Source organism: Castor canadensis, chromosome 6 (genome assembly GCF_047511655.1).
Source record: "Castor canadensis chromosome 6, mCasCan1.hap1v2, whole genome shotgun sequence".
Lineage (NCBI taxonomy): Eukaryota > Metazoa > Chordata > Mammalia > Rodentia > Castoridae > Castor > Castor canadensis.
This window is the reverse complement of record NC_133391.1, coordinates 6,815,352-6,834,369: the sequence shown is the minus strand read 5'-3', so window position 1 is coordinate 6,834,369 and position 19,018 is coordinate 6,815,352. Positions and strand designations below refer to the sequence as shown.

Genomic DNA, 19,018 nt, shown 5'->3' with positions numbered 1-19,018 from the left:
CCTATCCAAGTACTAACCAGGCCCAACCCTGCTTAGCTTCTGAAACCAGACGAGATTGGACATGTTTAGGGTGATATGGCCTCAGACTGAAGATCTTTCTTGATTGGTCATTTTTTTCCTTATTGTGAGGATTTGCTCTTTCCTGGCTTTTGTTTGTTTAGTTGGCTTTGGTTCCCGTGTGTGTGTGTGTGTGTGTGTGTGTGTGTGTGTGTGTGTGTGTGTGAATAATGAGCAGATCAGGTGGGAGTCAGTACCAGCTAGACCCTTTTGGCCAAATTTAAGCAACAAACAGGCTTAGAAGGAGTGGTTCTTAGGCAGTGGGCTTCTAGAAAAGGACAATACATAACAAAATCCAACAAAAGCAGATATCCAAAAGGCTAACCTGGATGACACATAAGCACTTATTAGAGTCATTTTTTTATGGACTTGATTGTAAGTGTCCCAGAAAGATCAGAACTGTAATGATAAAAATTTAAAAGAGCCATGGTTAAAATCTTGATGGACAATTTAGCAACTAACAGAACAGTATATCAGTACCACTAACTTTTTGTTACTGGGTTTATCTAAATTTTGTATTTTAGAAGGCTTGATATACTTGAAAAACATAAATGTATTTAGTATACAGAAACCAGCAACAGCATCATAGCTCTATAGAGGTTATATATACATATTAGTTTAGTTGTTTTTGAAGTAAAACCTTAGTTTTTTTTTTTATCAGTTGTTGGGGGAAGAAACAGTGTCAGTGACCCCAAATAGCCCAGTAACAGACACATATAGGGTACTAACTGTCTGAGAATTACCCAAGACAATAGTTGTTTAACCATGATGTCATCTAGAAAATTTTACATATACTGTTAGGAAATAAGAGGCATGGAAGAAGCAGAGAGACGGCTCAAACACCAGTACAGGGTTTATTGTTCAGTCAGGAGCCCTGTGTCAGGGGACCCCAGCAAGAGAGCTAGAGTGCATTGCCATACACAGGCTTGAGCTAGATATAGGGCGATAGTGGAAAAGTACCAGGAAGGTCACTAAGGTATAAAGTTACTGGGCAACCAAGAAAGTTGTAGTTAAGTCACTGTCTGCCCAACTGTCCTTGGCACCCATTGCAGATGTTATTAAGAACAATGTAATATTTTAAAGATTGTCTTTTGTTGTTATGAGCTTAGAGAATTAAGTTTTAGTTTAACATTGGTACATTAAATTTTGACCTTACAAAACCTTTAATGTAACTGGATTTTAGTCAACTCAATCACTTACATAAGCATTTATAAGTTCCATTTTTTTTATGACAACTTACTCTGTACCTTTATGACAACTTATTTTGTATCCCCTGGGGGAGCTTATCTTTATCCTTTTTTTATTTAAAATTATTTTTAATTTTTTATTTTTAAAACCCATATCCTTAATATCTTATTAAATATTTGTTAGTTGTTGAAAATAACTCATAAAAGCTATTAACTTAGAGTCTTATACTTGTATAAAACAAACAAAGCAACCTTAAAATTATTTTTTGTATAAAAACAATTTATAAAAAGCCCATTTGTTAACAGATCATGTATTATGAGAGAATTAAATCCCATATTTAATGGGATGAAAAAGCCCCAAAAAAGCATGAAAAAGCCTAAGGTCATTTTTTTAACTATCCAAATTTTAAGATTCATGCTGCAGGCTGTGGCCCCCCCTTTTTCTTTCTTTCTTTCTTTTTTTTTTTTTTTCTTTCCTCCTCTGGTCTAAGCCAGAGTGTTAACCCCTGAATGCCTGCATCCTAGAGAGACCTGATTGAAATAAGTTTGAAAACCTATTTTCTTAAAAGTAGCAGAACAGAGTAATAATTTTTTACATTGAATCCATAATAGCTTGAGCAGTTTATAGCAGAGAGCTTTAAAACAAACACCCTGGGTTTTTGTTACCTTGAATATCATATTAGCCTTATAACAGCAGTTTAAGAACCATTTTGAAGATGTTTACACATACACATATATACACACACACATAAAAGTTTTATAAGTTAAGTATGCCAGAAAAATATGTCAACTTAAGCATCCATAAGATGAGCTGGAATTCCAGGAGCAAATTAAATTATACACAGTGCTTTAAACAAATTAACACACACACACACACACACACACACACACAGACATTAGAGTACTCTCTTTCAAAAAACCAAACTTGTAAATTATAGCTATCTGGTGGAATGGTGGATGAGGCATCTGTTCTCTTGTGAATCTCCCTCTTTGGAACTGAGTTTTTGTCACTCATCCCTTAACCTTGGTTGTGGCTATTTGCCAGGAAAAGCTCAAACCCTCCCCCTGCAACTCTCACAGGTGTCTCACACACTTTCACACAGCACAGTACTTCTACCTCGTTCCCTGAACCTGAGAGACAGAGTTTCACCCCAAAAGGCAGTTACTAGCAGTCTCTGGGAGGTGATCAATCTCCCCTTCTGCCTCTTGAGGCAGGTCTGAATTCAAACCTGGGTTCTTACTAGTCTGAGAGCAGTGCGTCCCTCCCCTTGCTGTTTCCTGCACCTCACTGGATTACCTTGTGCGTCCCAGGTCTTCACCTAACTCCCCAGGAGGTCGAATCCCCCTCTGGATCAAGCTGTCTGTTGGCGCCTGGTGGGATCTTCTGCCAGCCGACCAGGGGATGGACCCCAGCAACAAGGAAGGTAACAAGTCACCTCTGCAATTCCAGCAATAAGTCCCCAAGAAATGTTGCAGGAATCTCAAGCTGAGATAGGACACTGAGGCAGTTTAGCAGGAAGAAACATTTTATTGTGCTGGCACAGACTCAGTGGACTCTTGTCCAAAGGCTGAGCCCCAAGAATAAAGGGGTCTCGTCTTATATGCCCTTGTAAGCTGGTTACAGAAGCAAAAAGCAAAGCTCAACCCTCATATGGCTGCATGTGACTTCACTGGCTATTTCATTCTCCCAGTGCTATGTGACCTTCTTTATACTTTAATTCTTTAAGTTTTATCTCTCTACTTTGCCATCTCTTCTCCCTGCCTCATTGTCAGAACACAGCCTATCTGTTTCTCTTCTCATCCTCTTCCCTGCTACACAACCACTTGGGGACCCTTCCCTTGTGGTAGCTTTTGATCTTTTGCTTAATAACCTTTCCTACTTTTTTGCATATGGAGTTGTTCTCCAAAGTTCATTCTTAGGCTTCCTGAGACAAGGAACCCGGAAACCTGACACTCCCTCTGGCTACTAACACCCTGAACACTTAAACCAACAGGTCCTGCACAAACCTCCGGTATCATTTATGCTCTGCCTGGATACTCAATTCATATTTCTAACTCAAGAAGACTCTAGGCTGTGTGGATCCATTCATGTGGCAGATCAATGGCTACAAGATTCTGGCGGTGGTCTTAGTCTTTCTGGTTTGGGTGAGTTCTTCCCTTGCCTCTCTCTATCCCTTTTTTTGGTAGCTCCTTTCTCCTGTCCCTAGGCAACCAAGGGTTTGACTTGGTTAAATGTTTTTATCCGGGAAAGGGGACTGAGGAAATCTCTCACTTGTTTGACTTCTGCTCCTTTGTGACTTCAGGAAGCAGGGTGGGATGCCAGCTTAAGAAGGAGAGTGTGCAGGGTGGGTATTGGAGTCTAGCAGAGTTAAAAACATAAACTCAGAAGAAGCTATGCCAGAGAAATGTCATTGGAGAAAAAGAATAAACATTCACATTATTTTTTGTTCTCTCACCTTTAGAAAGTTTTCCTTTCTGCCCCAGTGCAAGAGAAGGAAATAGAAATCTCTGTGTTTTAGCAGAGAGAAAAAAGGCAGAGCACCAGGCATAGTGGCACATCCAATCCTAGATACCTGGGCAGTGGACCCTGTCTGAAAAGGAGTTCAAGTCCCATTCCCAACAGCAGATAGGGAATCAGAGAAACAGTTGTGCCTGGAAAAACAATGAGCAATTGGCTGGAGTAACTTTTTTTTGCTTCTTTGAGGAACTGGGGTATAGGGAAAAAAGCCAGTAGCCTTCAGGAGGGAGCACTTTCTGGTCCATCCTTAGGTCAAAACTAGAATTTCAACTGTACATTTTGTGCTAATTTAGATGGGTTTCTACACACTGCATGTGTTGTCAGTGTTTAAACAGAAGGACATTTTGTGTGAAAATATAGATGTATGACTTTTCTTAAAAAGTGGACGATGTGCAGTGTGGGTTGACAAGTAGGACTTTCTTCTAAAAGCAATGAGAGTCTTTCATAGGGAAATTGTCTAATTCCTTAATAACCAGGTTTAATGAAGTTGTGAATTCATTTCCAGACTAGTCTTGTACCTTGTGAAAAGATGAGACTTCTTTGTGTAGCAGCCAACCTTCTTACTTTATTTTATTTCACTTCCCCATTTTTATTAGGATATATTCATTGTACAGGGGGGATTCATTGTGACAATTCTGAATAGTCTTAGCCCTGTACATTGGTTAGATTGCCCCCACGGTCTCTTCACCCCCTCCCTGCCCCCATAAAGCAATTGCAAGAGGTTTCCTTGTTCTGTTTCGTGTATGTGTAAATTCATCAACTATATACCCTACCTTCATCTCCTCCATTCACCCCACCCTTCCCACTTTTAAAAGAAGTTAAACTATAACATACATTAAAACACATAACATCATAAGCACTCAATAAAACACCACAGACATCACACCTATGTGATCACAACCTAAGTCAAGAAACATAATCCTGTAACCTCCAGGAACCTCCTTTTATGTTTCCTGACACTACTACCCTCTGTTTTTTCTAACGTAATGAGCACCTTGACTTAGGACATTATACTTAATTTTTGCCCAATATCTAATTTCACAAAAAAGTAATCATAATTGTGTACTCCTTTATGTGTACCATATTTTGTGAGATTCGCCCATGTTACTATGTGAAGCTATTATTTGTTAATTTTCATCAAGTGGAAATTTAACAAAACTTCAATATGTGAGCGTATTTATTATTTTTTTGACATTACAGGGGTCTGAACACAGGTCTTCATGCTTGCTAGGCAGATGCTCTACCACTTGAGCCAGTCGTGTGTGTGTGTGTGTGTGTGTGTTGAGTATTTTTGAGATAGGATCACATGAACTATTTGGCCAGGGCTGGCTTCAAACCTCCATCCTCATCTCTTCCTCCCGAGTAGCTAGGATTACAGGCATGAGCTGGGGCTATCTATATATGGTATTATAAACTTTCTTGTTCTTATCTGTCATTACACACAGTCATACCTTTCTGTTGGATATTTACACATTAACAAAATTACTTGGTCCTGGAGGTGTGGCTTAAACAAACCCAGCACCACCAAAAAAATAAACAAATAAATAAAAATGAATTGCTTGGTCCTTAGAAATGCAAGTTATAAAGTTTAGTCAATACTGGCAAATAATTTTCCAAAATGTTTTTTTCCAAAAAGTACCAACATAATATGAGCGATTCTGTGATTTCCCATCCTCACCATTGTTGTTAGTATTTGCCATTTAATTTTATCCTTTCTTTGAATATGTAGAGATATTCCATTATGATTTTAACTTGTATTCATTTTCTTACTAATCCAGCTGAGAATCTATTCATATATTTATCGGTCATTTGAATTCTCCTTTATTGTTAAATCTTTGTTAAAGTATTTTCTGCCCATTTTAACTGGGTTGCCTGTCATTTCCTTATCAATTTGTAGAAAAATTTTTTTCTTTTTCTTTGGCAGGACTGAGTTTTGAACTCAGGGCTTCATGCTTGCAAAGCAGGTGCTCTACTGCTTAAGCTACCCTCCAGTCCATTTTGCTCTGGTTAATTTGGACATGGGCAGTCTCACGAACTATTTGCAGGGGCTGGCCTCAAGCCATGATCCCCCTGACCTCAGTCTCCAAGTAACTAGGATTACAGGTGTGAGCCGCTGGTACCCGGACAGAAATTCTTTATAGATTCTGGATGTGAGTTCTTTCATTTGTTGTGGATATGGGTTGCAATATCTTCTCCAATTTTCTGCATCATTTTCCACTCTCTTAACAGTGCACCTTGATGAAAGAGAATTCTTAATGTAATTCCAGTACAGACCAATTTATCAGCCTTTTGCTTTATGACTAAATGTCTGCATTTTCTTTAAGAACTCTTCCCAAAAAGAAACACTTACCATATCTGTTGGTAGGAATGTAAATATGTCCAGCCACTATGGAAATCAGTATGTAGCTTCTTCAAAAAACTAAAACTAGAACTGCTTATGCTGGTGGAGTGCCTCAAGCGGTAAGAGTGCCTCCCTACCAAGTATGAGGTCCTGAGTTCAAACCCCAGTGCCAAAAAAAAAAAAAAAGAACTGCCATATTATTCAGCAATACTACTGCTGTGGATATACCTGAAGGCTACAGTACAAACACCCATGTTTATTGCATTCAAAATAGCTAAGCTATGGAAACAGCCAAGACTGTTGAATGGATTAAGAAAATGTGGTATTTATGTACAGTGGGATTTTAATTAGTCACAAAGAAGGAGGACGGTGCCAGTGACTTACATCTGTAATCCTAGATACTCAGGAGTCAGAGATTAGGAGGATTGCAGTTGAAGCCAGCTCAGGCAAATAGTTCATGAGACCCTATCTCAAAAAAACCCTTCATAAAAAAGGTCTGGTGCTGGTGGAGTGGCCAAAGGTGCAGGCTCTGAGTTCCAAACCCCAAGTAACACACCAAAAAAAAAAAAAAAAAGAAGAAGAAGAGAGAAGAAGAAGAATGAAATTTGGTCGTTTATAGGTAAATGGATGGAATTGGAGAACATCATCTTAAGTGAATTTAGCCAGGTTCAGAAAGCCAAAGGTCACATGTTTTCTCTCATGTGGAATATAGACCCAATATAAATACAAACAATAGTATGAAAAACAGGTCCTGCTAAGGGAAGGTCACTAACAGGAGAGGGCAGGTAAAAGAAGGAAGAAGGTGAATGTGGTTGATATACTTTCTATGCAAGAATGGTTATACAATTTTCTTTTTTTTTTTTTGTGGTAATGGGGCTTGAACTCCTGGCCTACACCTTGAGCCACTCCATCAGCCCTTTTTGTGATAGGTTTTTTTGAGATGTAGTGTCTCCAAAGTATTTGCCTGGGCTGGCTTCAAACCACGATCCTCCTGATCTCTGCCTCCTGAATAGCTAGGATTACAGGCGTGAGCCACTGGTGCCTGGCAAGAATGAATTTTTAACCCTGTTGAAATCACCATAAGAAGATGACTAAGGATGAAAGGAGAAAAATAGAGGGGATGATCCAATTCAGGTTATAATACATATCTACATAGAAATGTCACAAGGAAACTCAAAAACAGGAAGCAGGAAGGCAAAACATGTCCTGCAGGTGGGGTGGGTCTGGTGCCAGTGTGGGGGGAGGATATAAGGAAAGGGTGTAGGAGGGTGAATGGCATGGAAACACTATGCACTCATGTATGCAAATGGAAAAATGAGACCTGTTGAAATTATTACAGGAATGCGGGGAGGAGGGATAAAGGGGAATGACGGAGGGGGTGAGCTCAACTATGAAATATTGTAAGAACTTTTATAAATGTCACAATGTACCCCCAGAACAATAATAATATGATAATTTAAAAAAACCTAAAAATAGAGCTACCATATAATCCCGCTATGTGACTCCTGAGTGTACACCCGGAGGAGCGGACAGGAGAGCTCCCTGCACACCTGTGGTTATTGCAACAGTCTTCCTAATAACCAAGTCATGGATCAGTCCACCACTAGATGAATGGAAAAGAAGGTGTGGTATATATACACCATAGAGTATTATTCTGTCCTAAAGAAGAATGGAATTATGCCTTTTGCAGGAAAATGGATGAAAATCAGCCAGGTTCGGAAAGACAAACATTGCATGTTTTCTCATATGCAGAGTCTGTATATATTTTTTTTAAATGACATGAAAGTAGGAGGACGAGTTGGGGGGGCAAGAGAGCAAAGGGGGATGGATAAGTATGATGGAAGTACAGAGTTTGCAAGAACAAAAACGTCATAATGACGTCCATTATTATGTATTATTAATTTAAAAAAGAACTCTTTACTACTCCAAGGCCAGAAAGCTACTTTTCCTTGTTGTTTTTGAGATGCTTTAACTGATTAAATTGAATTGATTTTTGTTCATGCTATGAGGTTGAGAATCAAGGTTTTTTTCTTTTTTGTGGCACTGGGGTTTGAACTCAGAGCCTCACACTTGCTAGGCAGGTAGTCTTTTTTTTTTTAATTTTTTTATTTTTTGCTTTTTTATTGATTTTATTTCTCCAAGAGTTTTCTTACAAAATGAATTGACCTTGAACAGTTACCTTGATGTAATCTTAGGAAAATATATGAAGTATGCTTTAGAAAAAAATTACACATATGCTAACCAGTCATCTCATTTGACAGTCATTTTCCACAGCTTTTGTTCTTTTGGGGGAGGGGAGGTGGGTTATTTTCACACAAGAATGATTAAATCTAAGTGCAAGAGATCCAAACTCTTGCTGACCTCCCTCTGCAACACCAGCTGGGGTGGAGAGATTAAGCCCCAGCTTAGAGGCAGGCAGGGGTCTCTTTCCAAGGGGTTGTCCCAGGCTGTTTGTCCATCAGTCTGCAGAGTGGCATCTCTAGAAGATGAGGCTGAAGGCTGAGCAGTGCATCCACATGAACCTTGCGGTTGGAATTGTGAAACACACAGGAGGGCTACAGTGTGTCCTCTGGAGGGAGAGGGACTGTTTTCCTGTCCTGTGTGCAGTCAGAGTCCTTCGAGAGCACAGGACACCGCAGTGGGCAAACCTTCCTGTCCAGGATTCCAAGTCTCTCCAGGTCCTCACCTGGCAGCCCTGGCATTATTTCCCCATCCTGGGACACAGGGGCCACTTTCCAGCCCTCAATTCATTAACGGATTGGAAAGTAAGAGCTGCTCCACCTCCTGGACCTCTGCTCAACAGTTCCAGCCGTTCCCCCAAATTGAGCTGGAGCAGCAGGTGCAGTCCAGAGTTCATCCCCAGCCACTCAGTGAAGCCCTCGTGAACAGGGCAGTGTAGGGACAAAGAGTCCTACACTAGGTTATTGTTTGGTCTTCTCCCAGTCAGTGCTCATAAATTTGCCTATTCAATGGCCAAAAACCTTGGAGACAGGGAAAGGTTTCTGATTTGCAGTCTGAGTTGCTGTCTTTAACCCTCCTCACGCCGGTGTCCTTTGGGGTTCTGGAAGACCGAATGGCCCTCAAAGCTGTTTAGAGAGAAAAAGTGGAGAAGTGGGCCAGGATGTGTGCATCTCCATCATTTGTTTTCTTCTGGAGCATTTGCTTTTATGAGTCACCAACTGGTTCCAAGGCTCCTCTCCCCGCAGGCCAGGTGGTGTCCAGACCTGGATGAAGCCTGGCGGATGCAGGAGGAAGATGGCAGGAGAGATGTGGATGGCAGCTGAGAGACCCTGAGAAGCAGCCTCCCGAGAGTTTCTAGATTCATCCAGTCCAGTAGGCACTGTTTGATTCCACAGGAGTGTGGGATACCAAGGCCCTCGAAGGGGCAGCTAAGATAGAGCAATGCTGACAGCTCTTCTGACAAATGTGATGCTTCCGGTCACTCTGGGTAGCTTCACAACCAAGAGTTGATGCAAGGTGGGGTGGAGGGGAGAAGGTGAAGATGGGATGGGGGTGTAGTTGGGAAGGAGGGCTCAGTCCTCAGTCCTTTTTTTTCCATGGAGAACCTTACTCTGAACTTGGAGAGGCTGCAGAGTCCCCATCCTCGGGGTCCTGCCCATGGGGGGAGACAGGCTGACCTCCCTTCACATGCTTCCACTTCATCCTTCGGTTCTGGAACCACACTTTTCACCTGTTGCTCGAAGAGGTCCAGGTTAACAGCGATCTCATATCTGTGGAGCCGGGTGTGGTGGGTGAACTCTGCCTCCAGCTCCCTCAGCTGTTCCTTGGTGAAGGCCGTCCTCTCCTTGCGAGCCTTGCTGCTGCCTTCTAGCTTCCCTCGGTTCTCCTGGTTGTCTCCCAGCATGACATCAGTATTTTGTAGCTTGTGTGCCCAAATTCTCAAAGCGTGGTCCACAGGCCGGCACCACATATTCACTTGTTAGAAATGCAAACCCTCAGGCCTCATCCCAGGCCCACTGAGTCAGAAACTTGGAGGTGGAAGTTGAGTTTGGTGATCTGTTTTAAGAAACCCTCCTCCTAATTCTGGTGCAAAATTTACCATTTTTGTTCATGCTATGAGGTTGAGAATCAAGGTTTTTTTTCTTTTTTGTGGCACTGGGGTTTGAACTCAGAGCCTCGCACTTGCTAGGCAGGTACTCTTATCATTTGAGTCATTCCACCAATGGCTTTTTTTGTGTGTCTGATGGATTTTTTCAAAATAGGGTCTCACAAACTATTTGTCTGGGGCTGGCTTTGAACTGTGATCCTCATGATCATGGCCTCCTGAGTAGCTAGGATAGAAGGCACAGGCCACCAGCGCCTGGCTTTCTTTTGGGGGACAGGTAGTGCTGGGGACAATCCCAGGACCTCACCTCCCAGTCCTCTTGTTTTGTATTTTGTTTTTGAGATAGAGTCTCAACAACTTCCCCAGGTTGACCTGGAATTTGAAATCCTTCTACCTCTGCTTCCTGAGTAGTAAGAGTATAGGTGTGTGCCACCATGTCCAGCTGTGTGTGGGTGTTGTTTTTTCCTTAATAAGAAGAGCCTGTTATCCTAACACTACTTGTTAGGAGCAAGACTTCTTTCTTACTGCTTTGTAGGGCCACTTTTTTCATGATTAATGAACGTTTAACAAGAAACAAAGGCTGAAGCAGAGGTGAATAATTTATTATTCTGATTATGGTGCATAGACAGACTGGACTGTGGCAAAAACCAGTCTGTTTTGAAACCTGTCTCCTTAAAGTTTGATTTATAGCACTGAGCAGAAGTGATTCTGATTTTACGTGGTTTGGTCTGTTCGGACAGAGTAGGAGCTCAGTCCAAAATGACAGCTTCAGAAGCTTTTTAGCTTTATGAGGTCCCATTTATCTATGCTATCTCTTAGTTGCTGTGCTGCTGGGGTTTCATTGAGAAAGGTTTTACCTATACCTACTAACTCCAGAGTATTTCCTACTCTTTCCTGTATCAACTTAAGAGTTTGGGGTCTGATATTAAGATCCTTGATCCATTTTGAGTTAATCTTGGTATAGGGTGATATACACGGATCTAGTTTCAGTTTTTTGCAGACTGCTAACCAGTTTTCCCAGAAGTTTTTGTTGAAGAGGCTGCTATTTCTCCATCGTATATTTTTAGCTCCTTTGTCAAAGACAAGTTGGTTATAGTTGTGTGGCTTCATATCTGGGTCCTCTATTCTGTTCCACTGGTCTTCATGTCTGTTTTTGTGCCAGTACCATGCTGTTTTTATTGTTATTGCTTTGTAATATAGTTTGAAGTCAGGTATTGTGATACCTCCTGCATTGTTCTTTTGACTGAATATTGCCTTGGCTATTCGTGGCCTCTTGTGTTTCCATATAAATTTAACAGTAGATTTTTCAATCTCTTTAATGAATGTCATTGGAATTTTGATGGGAATTGCATTAAACATGTAGATTACTTTTGGGAGTATAGACATTTTTACTATGTTGATTCTACCAATCCGTGAGCATGGGAGATCTCTCCACTTTCTATAGTCTTCCTCAATCTCTTTCTTCAGAAGTGTATAGTTTTCCTTGTAGAGGTCATTCACATCTTTTGTTAGGTTTACACCTAGGTATTTGATTTTTTTTTTTTGAGGCTATTGTAAATGGAATTGTTTTCATACATTCTTTTTCCGTTTTCTCATTGTTAGTGTATAGAAATGCTAATGATTTTTCTATGTTGATTTTATATCCTGCTACCTTGCTATAGCTATTGATGATGAAACCCTTGTTCCTTCCTATTATTGCTTATTCTCTCTCTACAACAAAATTAGAAATAAGGGCAAAATAGTTTCTGCTGGGTATTGGTGGGGGAGAGGAAGGGGGCGAAGTGGGTGGTAAGGGAGGGGGTGGGGGCAGGGGGGAGAAATGAACCAAGCCTTGTATGCACATATGAATAATAAAAGAAAAAGGAAAAAAAATAAAAATAAAAATAAAAATAATATATGGAAAAAAAAAATGACAGCTTCAGGGCATGAAAATGGATTCTCCCTGTTAACGGCTTCAAAAACAATATGGCCTTCCTGACACCTTGATTTTGTTTAGTGAGACCCATTTTGGACTTCTGACCTCTCCAGGAAAGACAATAAATTTGTTATTGTCTTCAGCCAAGTAAGTTTGGAAAAATTTGTTGCAGCAGTAACAGGAAACTAATACCCATAAACTAATATTAGTGCAAGTATTTATTGGTTATTTTATCTACATTGCAAAATGCTTATTCAGTACTTTGTTAATATTTTTGGTTAGGTATTTCCCTTTCTTTCACTTGGAGTGTTAAAATATATATCCTGGAATATAAGGCCATTGTTGATTTATTGTCTTAGAAGTTTCTATTTGCATTTTGGGTTTCTATGTGCATTTTGTGGTTTGCCTTCTTTATTGGCAATACTGAGGCTTGGGGTTTGAAGTCAGGGTTTCCTGCTTGCTACACAGGAACTCCACCACTTGAGCCGTGCCTCTAGCCCCTGTGTTTGCCTTCTTACTCTGTTTTCAGGCTTTTTGTTGTTGTTGGTACTTGGAGGTTGAACACAGGGTCTCATGTATAATAGGCAGGTGCTCTAGCACTTGAGCCGTGCCCTCACCCAGCCCATTTTGCTTTAGTCATTTTTCAATAGGGTCTTGTGTTTAAGTCCTGGCAAGCCTGGATCACAATCCTATTTTCATGCTTCCTATGAAGCTGAGATGATAGGTAAGCCCCACCAGGTCCAGCTTTTATTGGCTGAGATAAGGTCCTTGTGAACTTTTTACCCAGACTGATCTTGAACTGATCTTTGCCCCCCAAGTAGCTGGGATCACATGCCTGATCCTTGGCCATTTTGTTTTTGTTTTTGTTTTTCCTTGTTTGAGACCAAGTCTCACTATGTAGCCCAGGCCGCCTTCAAAGTTATAGACCTCTTACCTTGGCCTCCTGAGTTCTGAGAATACGGGCAAGGGCCACTACACCCAACAGTTTTTCCTTTCTCTTTTTAAAAATCATGTTTATCTTCTTTTTTATTATTTTTTAAATTATTGTGCCAACTGAGATGGCACATGCCTGTAATCCAGCTATGAGGGAAGCAGAGGTTAAGAGCATCGAGGTTCCAGGCTGGCCACAAGGTGAAAGCATGAGACTGTTTCTGAAAAATAACTAAAGCAAAAAGGCCTGGGAGAGTGGCACAAATTGTAGAGGGTCTGCCTAGCCAGTGTGAATCCCTGAATTCAAACCCCAGTACCACCAAAAAGAAATACGTTGCCCTACTGTGTAGTCAGGAAAATAATATCCTGACTATCAGGATATTATTTTATCATCCCTCAAAACGCTTATGAATACGCTTAGCATATACTAACTCAAGATGATCTCCCTATTAGATCGTCAACTAATCACAAAAGGTTACAAAGGCTCTTTTGCCATTATAGGTGACGTAGTCAGTGTCTAGAGATCAGAGCATGAACATTTTGGGGTTCCTTACTTCGTTTACCAAAGCGATCAAAGCCAGAATCCTTGTGAATTCATCACCTGTCAGATTGGGGCTTCTCTTCTACTATCTCTGCCACACAGAACAGGTTTTCTGCTATCTCTGCATCTCAGCCTTATGCTGAACGCCCCGGCTTGGCCTTGGACTTATCTCTAGGCACTCTTTTGCTGGATCTTGAGAAAATGCAGCCCTTCCTCTAAGAGGTTGCAAATTTGAGGGGGAGGTAGTACTGGGATTTGAACTCAGGTCTTCACATTTGCTATGCAAGTTAAGTGCTCTACTACTTGAGCCATTCCCCACCCCCCACAAACCGCCCCCGTCCTTTCTGTTTTTTCAGTTTGTTTGTTTTCAGATAGGGTCTTGTGCTTTGGGCCAGGTGGCCTCGGAAGAGTTTGTCATTAAATAGAGAAGATACACCAGTGAAAGAGAACAGCAGGTTTCGTTACCCTTTGCCTCATGATACTGACATAGCCGTGCTAACAGCCTTTTCAATAAAAGGTGAAGCTCATATTGCTAATTCTAGTAAAAATTAACTTGGTACAGCCAAGAAACACCTGAAAAAGTGCTCCCAACCCTGGCCACAAAGGAAATGCAAATCAAAAGCACACTAAGATTCCACCTCACCCCTGTTAGAATGGCTATGATCAAGAACACAAATGACAGCAAAAGTTGGAAAGGATGTGGGGGGTAAAAAGGAACCCTCATACACTGTTGGTGGGAATGAGATTAGTACAGACACTATGGAGGTTCCTCAAAAAAAACTAAAACTAGAACTGCCATATGATCCAGCAATGCCACTCCTAAGGATATACCCGAAGGAATCTAAGTCAGATTGCAACAAAGACCCGTGCACACTCATGTTTATTGCAGCGCTATTCACAATAGCCAAGCCATGGAAACAGCCAAGGTGCCCCACTACTGATGATGGATTAAGAAAACATGGTATTTATATACAGTGGAATTTTATTGAGCAATAAAGAAGAATGAAATATTGTCATTTCCAGGTAAATGGATGGAACTGGAGAACATCATCTTAAGCGAAATTAGCCAGGCTTAGAAAGAATGCCACATAAGTGAAATATAGACCTACCACAAATACAAGAATATTATGAAAAACAGGTCACACTAAGGGGAGGTCACTATCAGGAGAGGAATGGGAAAAGAAGGAAGCTAAGGGCCAGTGGGGTGGCTCAAGTGGTAGAGCACCTACCTGGCAAGCATAAGGCCCTGAGTTCAAATTCCAGCACCAGGGGAAGAAATAAAATTTTTTTTAAAAAGAAGGAAGTTCAGCATATGAGTGTGAATGATGTACATTCTATACAGAAATGAATATAGAATTTTTTAAACATGGGACTAAGAATGAACTAAGGTAAAAAGAGAAACACAGAGGGGCTGATCCAGTTGAGGTTACAATGTATATATACATGGAAATGTCATAATGAAACTCCCTGTATACCTATCTTAAACAAACAAAATGTTGTTTTTTTAAAAATGGAGAATAGGAAGGTAAAACTGGTCCTGTCTGGTCATTGACGCCAGTGGAGAGGTGTAGATATAAGGAAAGAATGTAGGAGGGTAAATATGGTAGAAATACCACGTACTCGTGTGTAAATGGAAAAATGAGATTTTGAACCCATTCTAGGAATGGGGAGGGAAGGGAAGCTAAGGGAGAATGAGGAGGACGTGAATTCAGCCATTATCTATTGTAAGAACTTTTGTGAATATCACAATGTACAACAGTAAAAAATTTGTCAAAATTATGAATTAACTTGTACAATGTTAGCAGTCTTCCCATAGATTAGAATTTGAAGTATGTCAGTGGGTTGCTTTTTGTTTTCTCCCCCTGAATACAAAGAATATCGTTAGGTTTGGGTCAATATCTACTAGCGCGGTACTTAAATTCCTTTCTTCCACCACCATTCCTGTCATCCAAACCATGGGCTCTCTCAACCGCTCCTCTTATTTGTATCTTCACACTTGTTCTCTGGTCTGTATTTGAGACTCTACGTTTCTCAGAATATGACACAGAACAGATGTGGGCCCTGGAGGGGACTCCTGTTTCATAGAAAACACTGTGTTTTCCTAGAAAAGATTCTGCTGTGTAACACTTCCTTTGCCACCCACACCTGCTTTGTGTCTTTTTTATGTCTCTTGCTTTCACAGTGGTTCCTGTGATTGAGTCTCTTCTTCCAGCTGAGCTCAGAGTGCGAGCTCACTGATGGCCTCGCTTTCTTCTTCTGTAACCCTCGTCGAGTGAAGGGTTTGCTCACACATGACTTTCAGTTGGTTGGAGATGGTAGGGTAGAGTTGTGGTTTGAGGGACACATACAATGTCAGGCTCTCGAAGGAAGTAGGATTTATGAGGAGTGAGAAAATGAGAGATGTGAGAACTCCATCCAAGCCTGTTCACAACTCAGTGGGTGGGTTGGTGCTGGAGGTAAAATTTCAGGGAACAAGAAGGCTGAGAAAAGGAGAGAGACGAACTAAACGTTAGACACTACTTCGCCTTCCCAACATCAGATGCTCCTTTTCAAGTAAAGGTTTTGGAAGCCTGGCACCAGTGGCTCACAGCTGTAATCCCAGCTACTTGGGAGGCTGAGATCCGGAGGATCGAGGTTCAAGGCCAGCCCAAGCAAATAGTTCATGAGATCCCATCTCCAAAATACCAGAGCAAAATAGATTACAGGTGTGGCTCAAGTGATAGAGTGCCTGTTTTGCAAGCACAAAGCCCTGAGTTCAAACTGCAGTCCCACCAAAATAACAAAACGTGCCTAATAAAGGTGGTGACTCAAATGCCAGGCTTATGAGTGACACCATGTGGCAGGCAGGCAGGAGTCCTGGGTGCCATGTGCAGAGGGAACTAGCTTTGCTGAATGGAAATCTCCTTCTTGAAGCAAATGTAAGCGACACAAACCACTGACAGAATCCTCTTTCTCTGCCTACAGATGCTGTGTTTCAGGATGTACTGGCCTGACAGCACCACCATCCACCGGCCCCCAGGCCCCCATCCTGTGTTTAGACATGCCTCCAAGTCCACAGAATCTCCACCATTCTGGGACTCTCTCCCTCAGGAGCTTACCAACTTGACCAGTCTTCTGTACTGGCCTCCAACCCCAGGAGATGGGGGGGACCTGTTGGCCTCCACCAGCCCCCAGACCTCCACGTACCACCTGAGGGGTCCTGCCCAAGCCACCTATGAGCTGGGAGGCCTCCTGGAGGTCATCCTTGTAGCCAGGGACCACTGGGGCAGACCCAAGAGTCATGGAGGGGATCTGTTTCAGGCCCGGCTCCTGGGTCCAGAATCAAAAGCGGGGGTCCCTGGGGATGTCCAAGATCTGGAGAATGGCACATACCTGGTGTCCATCCCCCTGCTCTGGGTTGGGAAGGCCCAGGTGCAAATGCGGCTGATCCACTCCAGTGAGGCAGTAGGGGTTCTACGCAGAATCTGGAGAGAGAAACGGGCCACGGTTGACTTTAGGGGGTATTTCCAGGGAATGAAAGGGGCTAAAGAGACTGTGGTTTGCAATGTTGACCCCCACTCAACTGGAGTTAAAGGGCCGACCTGTCAGTACAGGGATGTGGTTTCAGGTGAGCTATGGTTCTGTGCTCAACCCCCTACCCTTCCCTGCAACTCTTTAGTTGGTCACTCAGCTGGGAGTTACCTGAAGGTGACCACACGACACGATGAAGCTCTGCTGGCCTGGTAAGATTCCCAGAATCTGGGAAATGTGTCCAACCCTAAGCCGTATCCTTCCTTCTAAATCTTGCTCTTATGCCACTGGCCCTTTCCTTTATTCCTACCCCATGCAACACGTGATTGTTGAGTAGCTAATGTGTAAGACATTGCTAGACAGGCTCATACCACAGGAATCTGGCCAGGTTCTGTATGCAGAGGTTACAGTTGCCAGGTTTGGTGGCTCAAACCTATAACCCTAGCTACCCAGAAGGCAGAGATCGAGAGGACTAAGGTTTGAAGTGAGCCCAGGCAAACAGTTTGAGAGACCCTATCTTGGAAATACACAACAGAGGAGGAGCCGGTGGAGTGGTGAAGTGGTAGAAGTCTGCATAGCTAGTGTGAGGCCCTGAGTTCAAAACTCAGTACTGCCAGAAAGTTAAAAGGTTACAACTGATCTTAGATTTAAAAAAAAAAGAAGTAGTTGCTCTAGGGAACATGAGAGACATGGTGTTCAAGACAGAGCATACGAGTCAGGCTAACATGGTCTGAGTACTTCATTTACTTATCTGGAATCCTGTCTTCACTTAGGTTTTACTCCGACTGTTGATTATTAATTTGGGTAGATCTTCACTTTTTTAGCTGGGTGTGGTGGCTCACACCTGTCATCCCAGCTACTTCGAAGGTGGAGATCAGGAGGATTTCCATTTGAGGCCAACTATAGGCAAAGACTAGAAATCCTGTCTGAAAAATCCTGTCTGAGTTCAAACACTACTGATGCGAAAAAAACCCCAAAACTTCAGCCATTGAAGTAGACTTAAATATATTTTGTTGAGAATTTTCAGTGAGGTTTGGCAGTCCTGCCCTGTACTCCACCTGTATAGTTTTCTCATTTCTACAATGTTACGTAATTGAATCATATAGTACGTAACTGTTTGAGATTGACTTTCTCACTAAGCAAAATGTCTTTGAGATCCATGTAAATTGTTGCATGTATCGATAATTTGTTTCTGGGCCAGGCATGATGTCACATGCCTATAATCCCAGCTACAAAGAATGATCATTGTCCAAGGCTAGCTTGGGTAAAAATATGTGGCCCTACCTGAAAAACAAACTAAAGCGAAAAGGCCTGGAAGCATGGCTCAAGTGGTAGAGCTCCTGCCTAGCAAATTGAAGGCCCTGGGTTCAAACACCAGCATTATGAAGGAGAAAAAAATCTTTTTTTCTTTTTCCTGATATTACAGAATATTTCTTTTCAAGCCTGAGCTACTCTGCCAGCCTTTTTTGTGTAGGATTTTTCAAGATAGGGTCGAGCGAACTATTTGCCAGGGTTGACTTCGAATCTTGATCCTCCTGATGTCTGCCTCCTGAGCAGCTGGGATTACAAGCATGAGCCACCGGTGTCCAGCCAGAATATTTCTGTTTTGGTGGTGCTGAGATTTGAACTCAGGGCCTTGTGCTTGCCAGGCAGGTGCTCTACCGCTTGAGCCACAACCCCAGTCTGGTATTCCATTGTCCACGTTTAACCATTCACTCACTGAAGGGCTTTTAGAATGTGTCCAGGTTTTGACTGTTATGAATAAAGCTTCTGTAAATATTCATATACAGGTTTCTCTGTGTGCATACATTTTCATTTCTAAGGAATAAAGTCTCAGTTTTGTGACTGGTGGATGTTTAGTTTTATAAGAAACCAACAAGCTGCTAGAGTGGCTGTACCATTTTACATTCCCACCAGTCAGGTGTAAGAGATCCAGTCTCTCTGAATCCTGCC

General features: G+C 41.9%; 1 protein-coding gene across 2 annotated transcripts in view; it reads left to right on the top strand.

Moving 5' to 3' along the window:
- Positions 1–2,350: 2,350 nt before the first annotated feature.
- LOC109694487 (NXPE family member 3-like) overlaps positions 2,351–19,018 on the top strand; it is a 30,916-nt gene continuing 14,248 nt past the window's right edge. Inside the window, exons 1-3 of one of the 2 annotated variants that reach the window (XM_074075599.1) lie at positions 2,351–2,668; positions 3,239–3,389; positions 16,520–17,277. In XM_074075599.1, coding sequence (XP_073931700.1) covers positions 3,333–3,389; positions 16,520–17,277 — 815 coding nt within the window. In that variant the 5' untranslated portion in view covers positions 2,351–2,668; positions 3,239–3,332. The remainder of the gene's footprint in view (positions 2,669–3,238; positions 3,390–16,519; positions 17,278–19,018) is intronic. The other variant, XM_020176453.2, reaches the window with a different exon arrangement.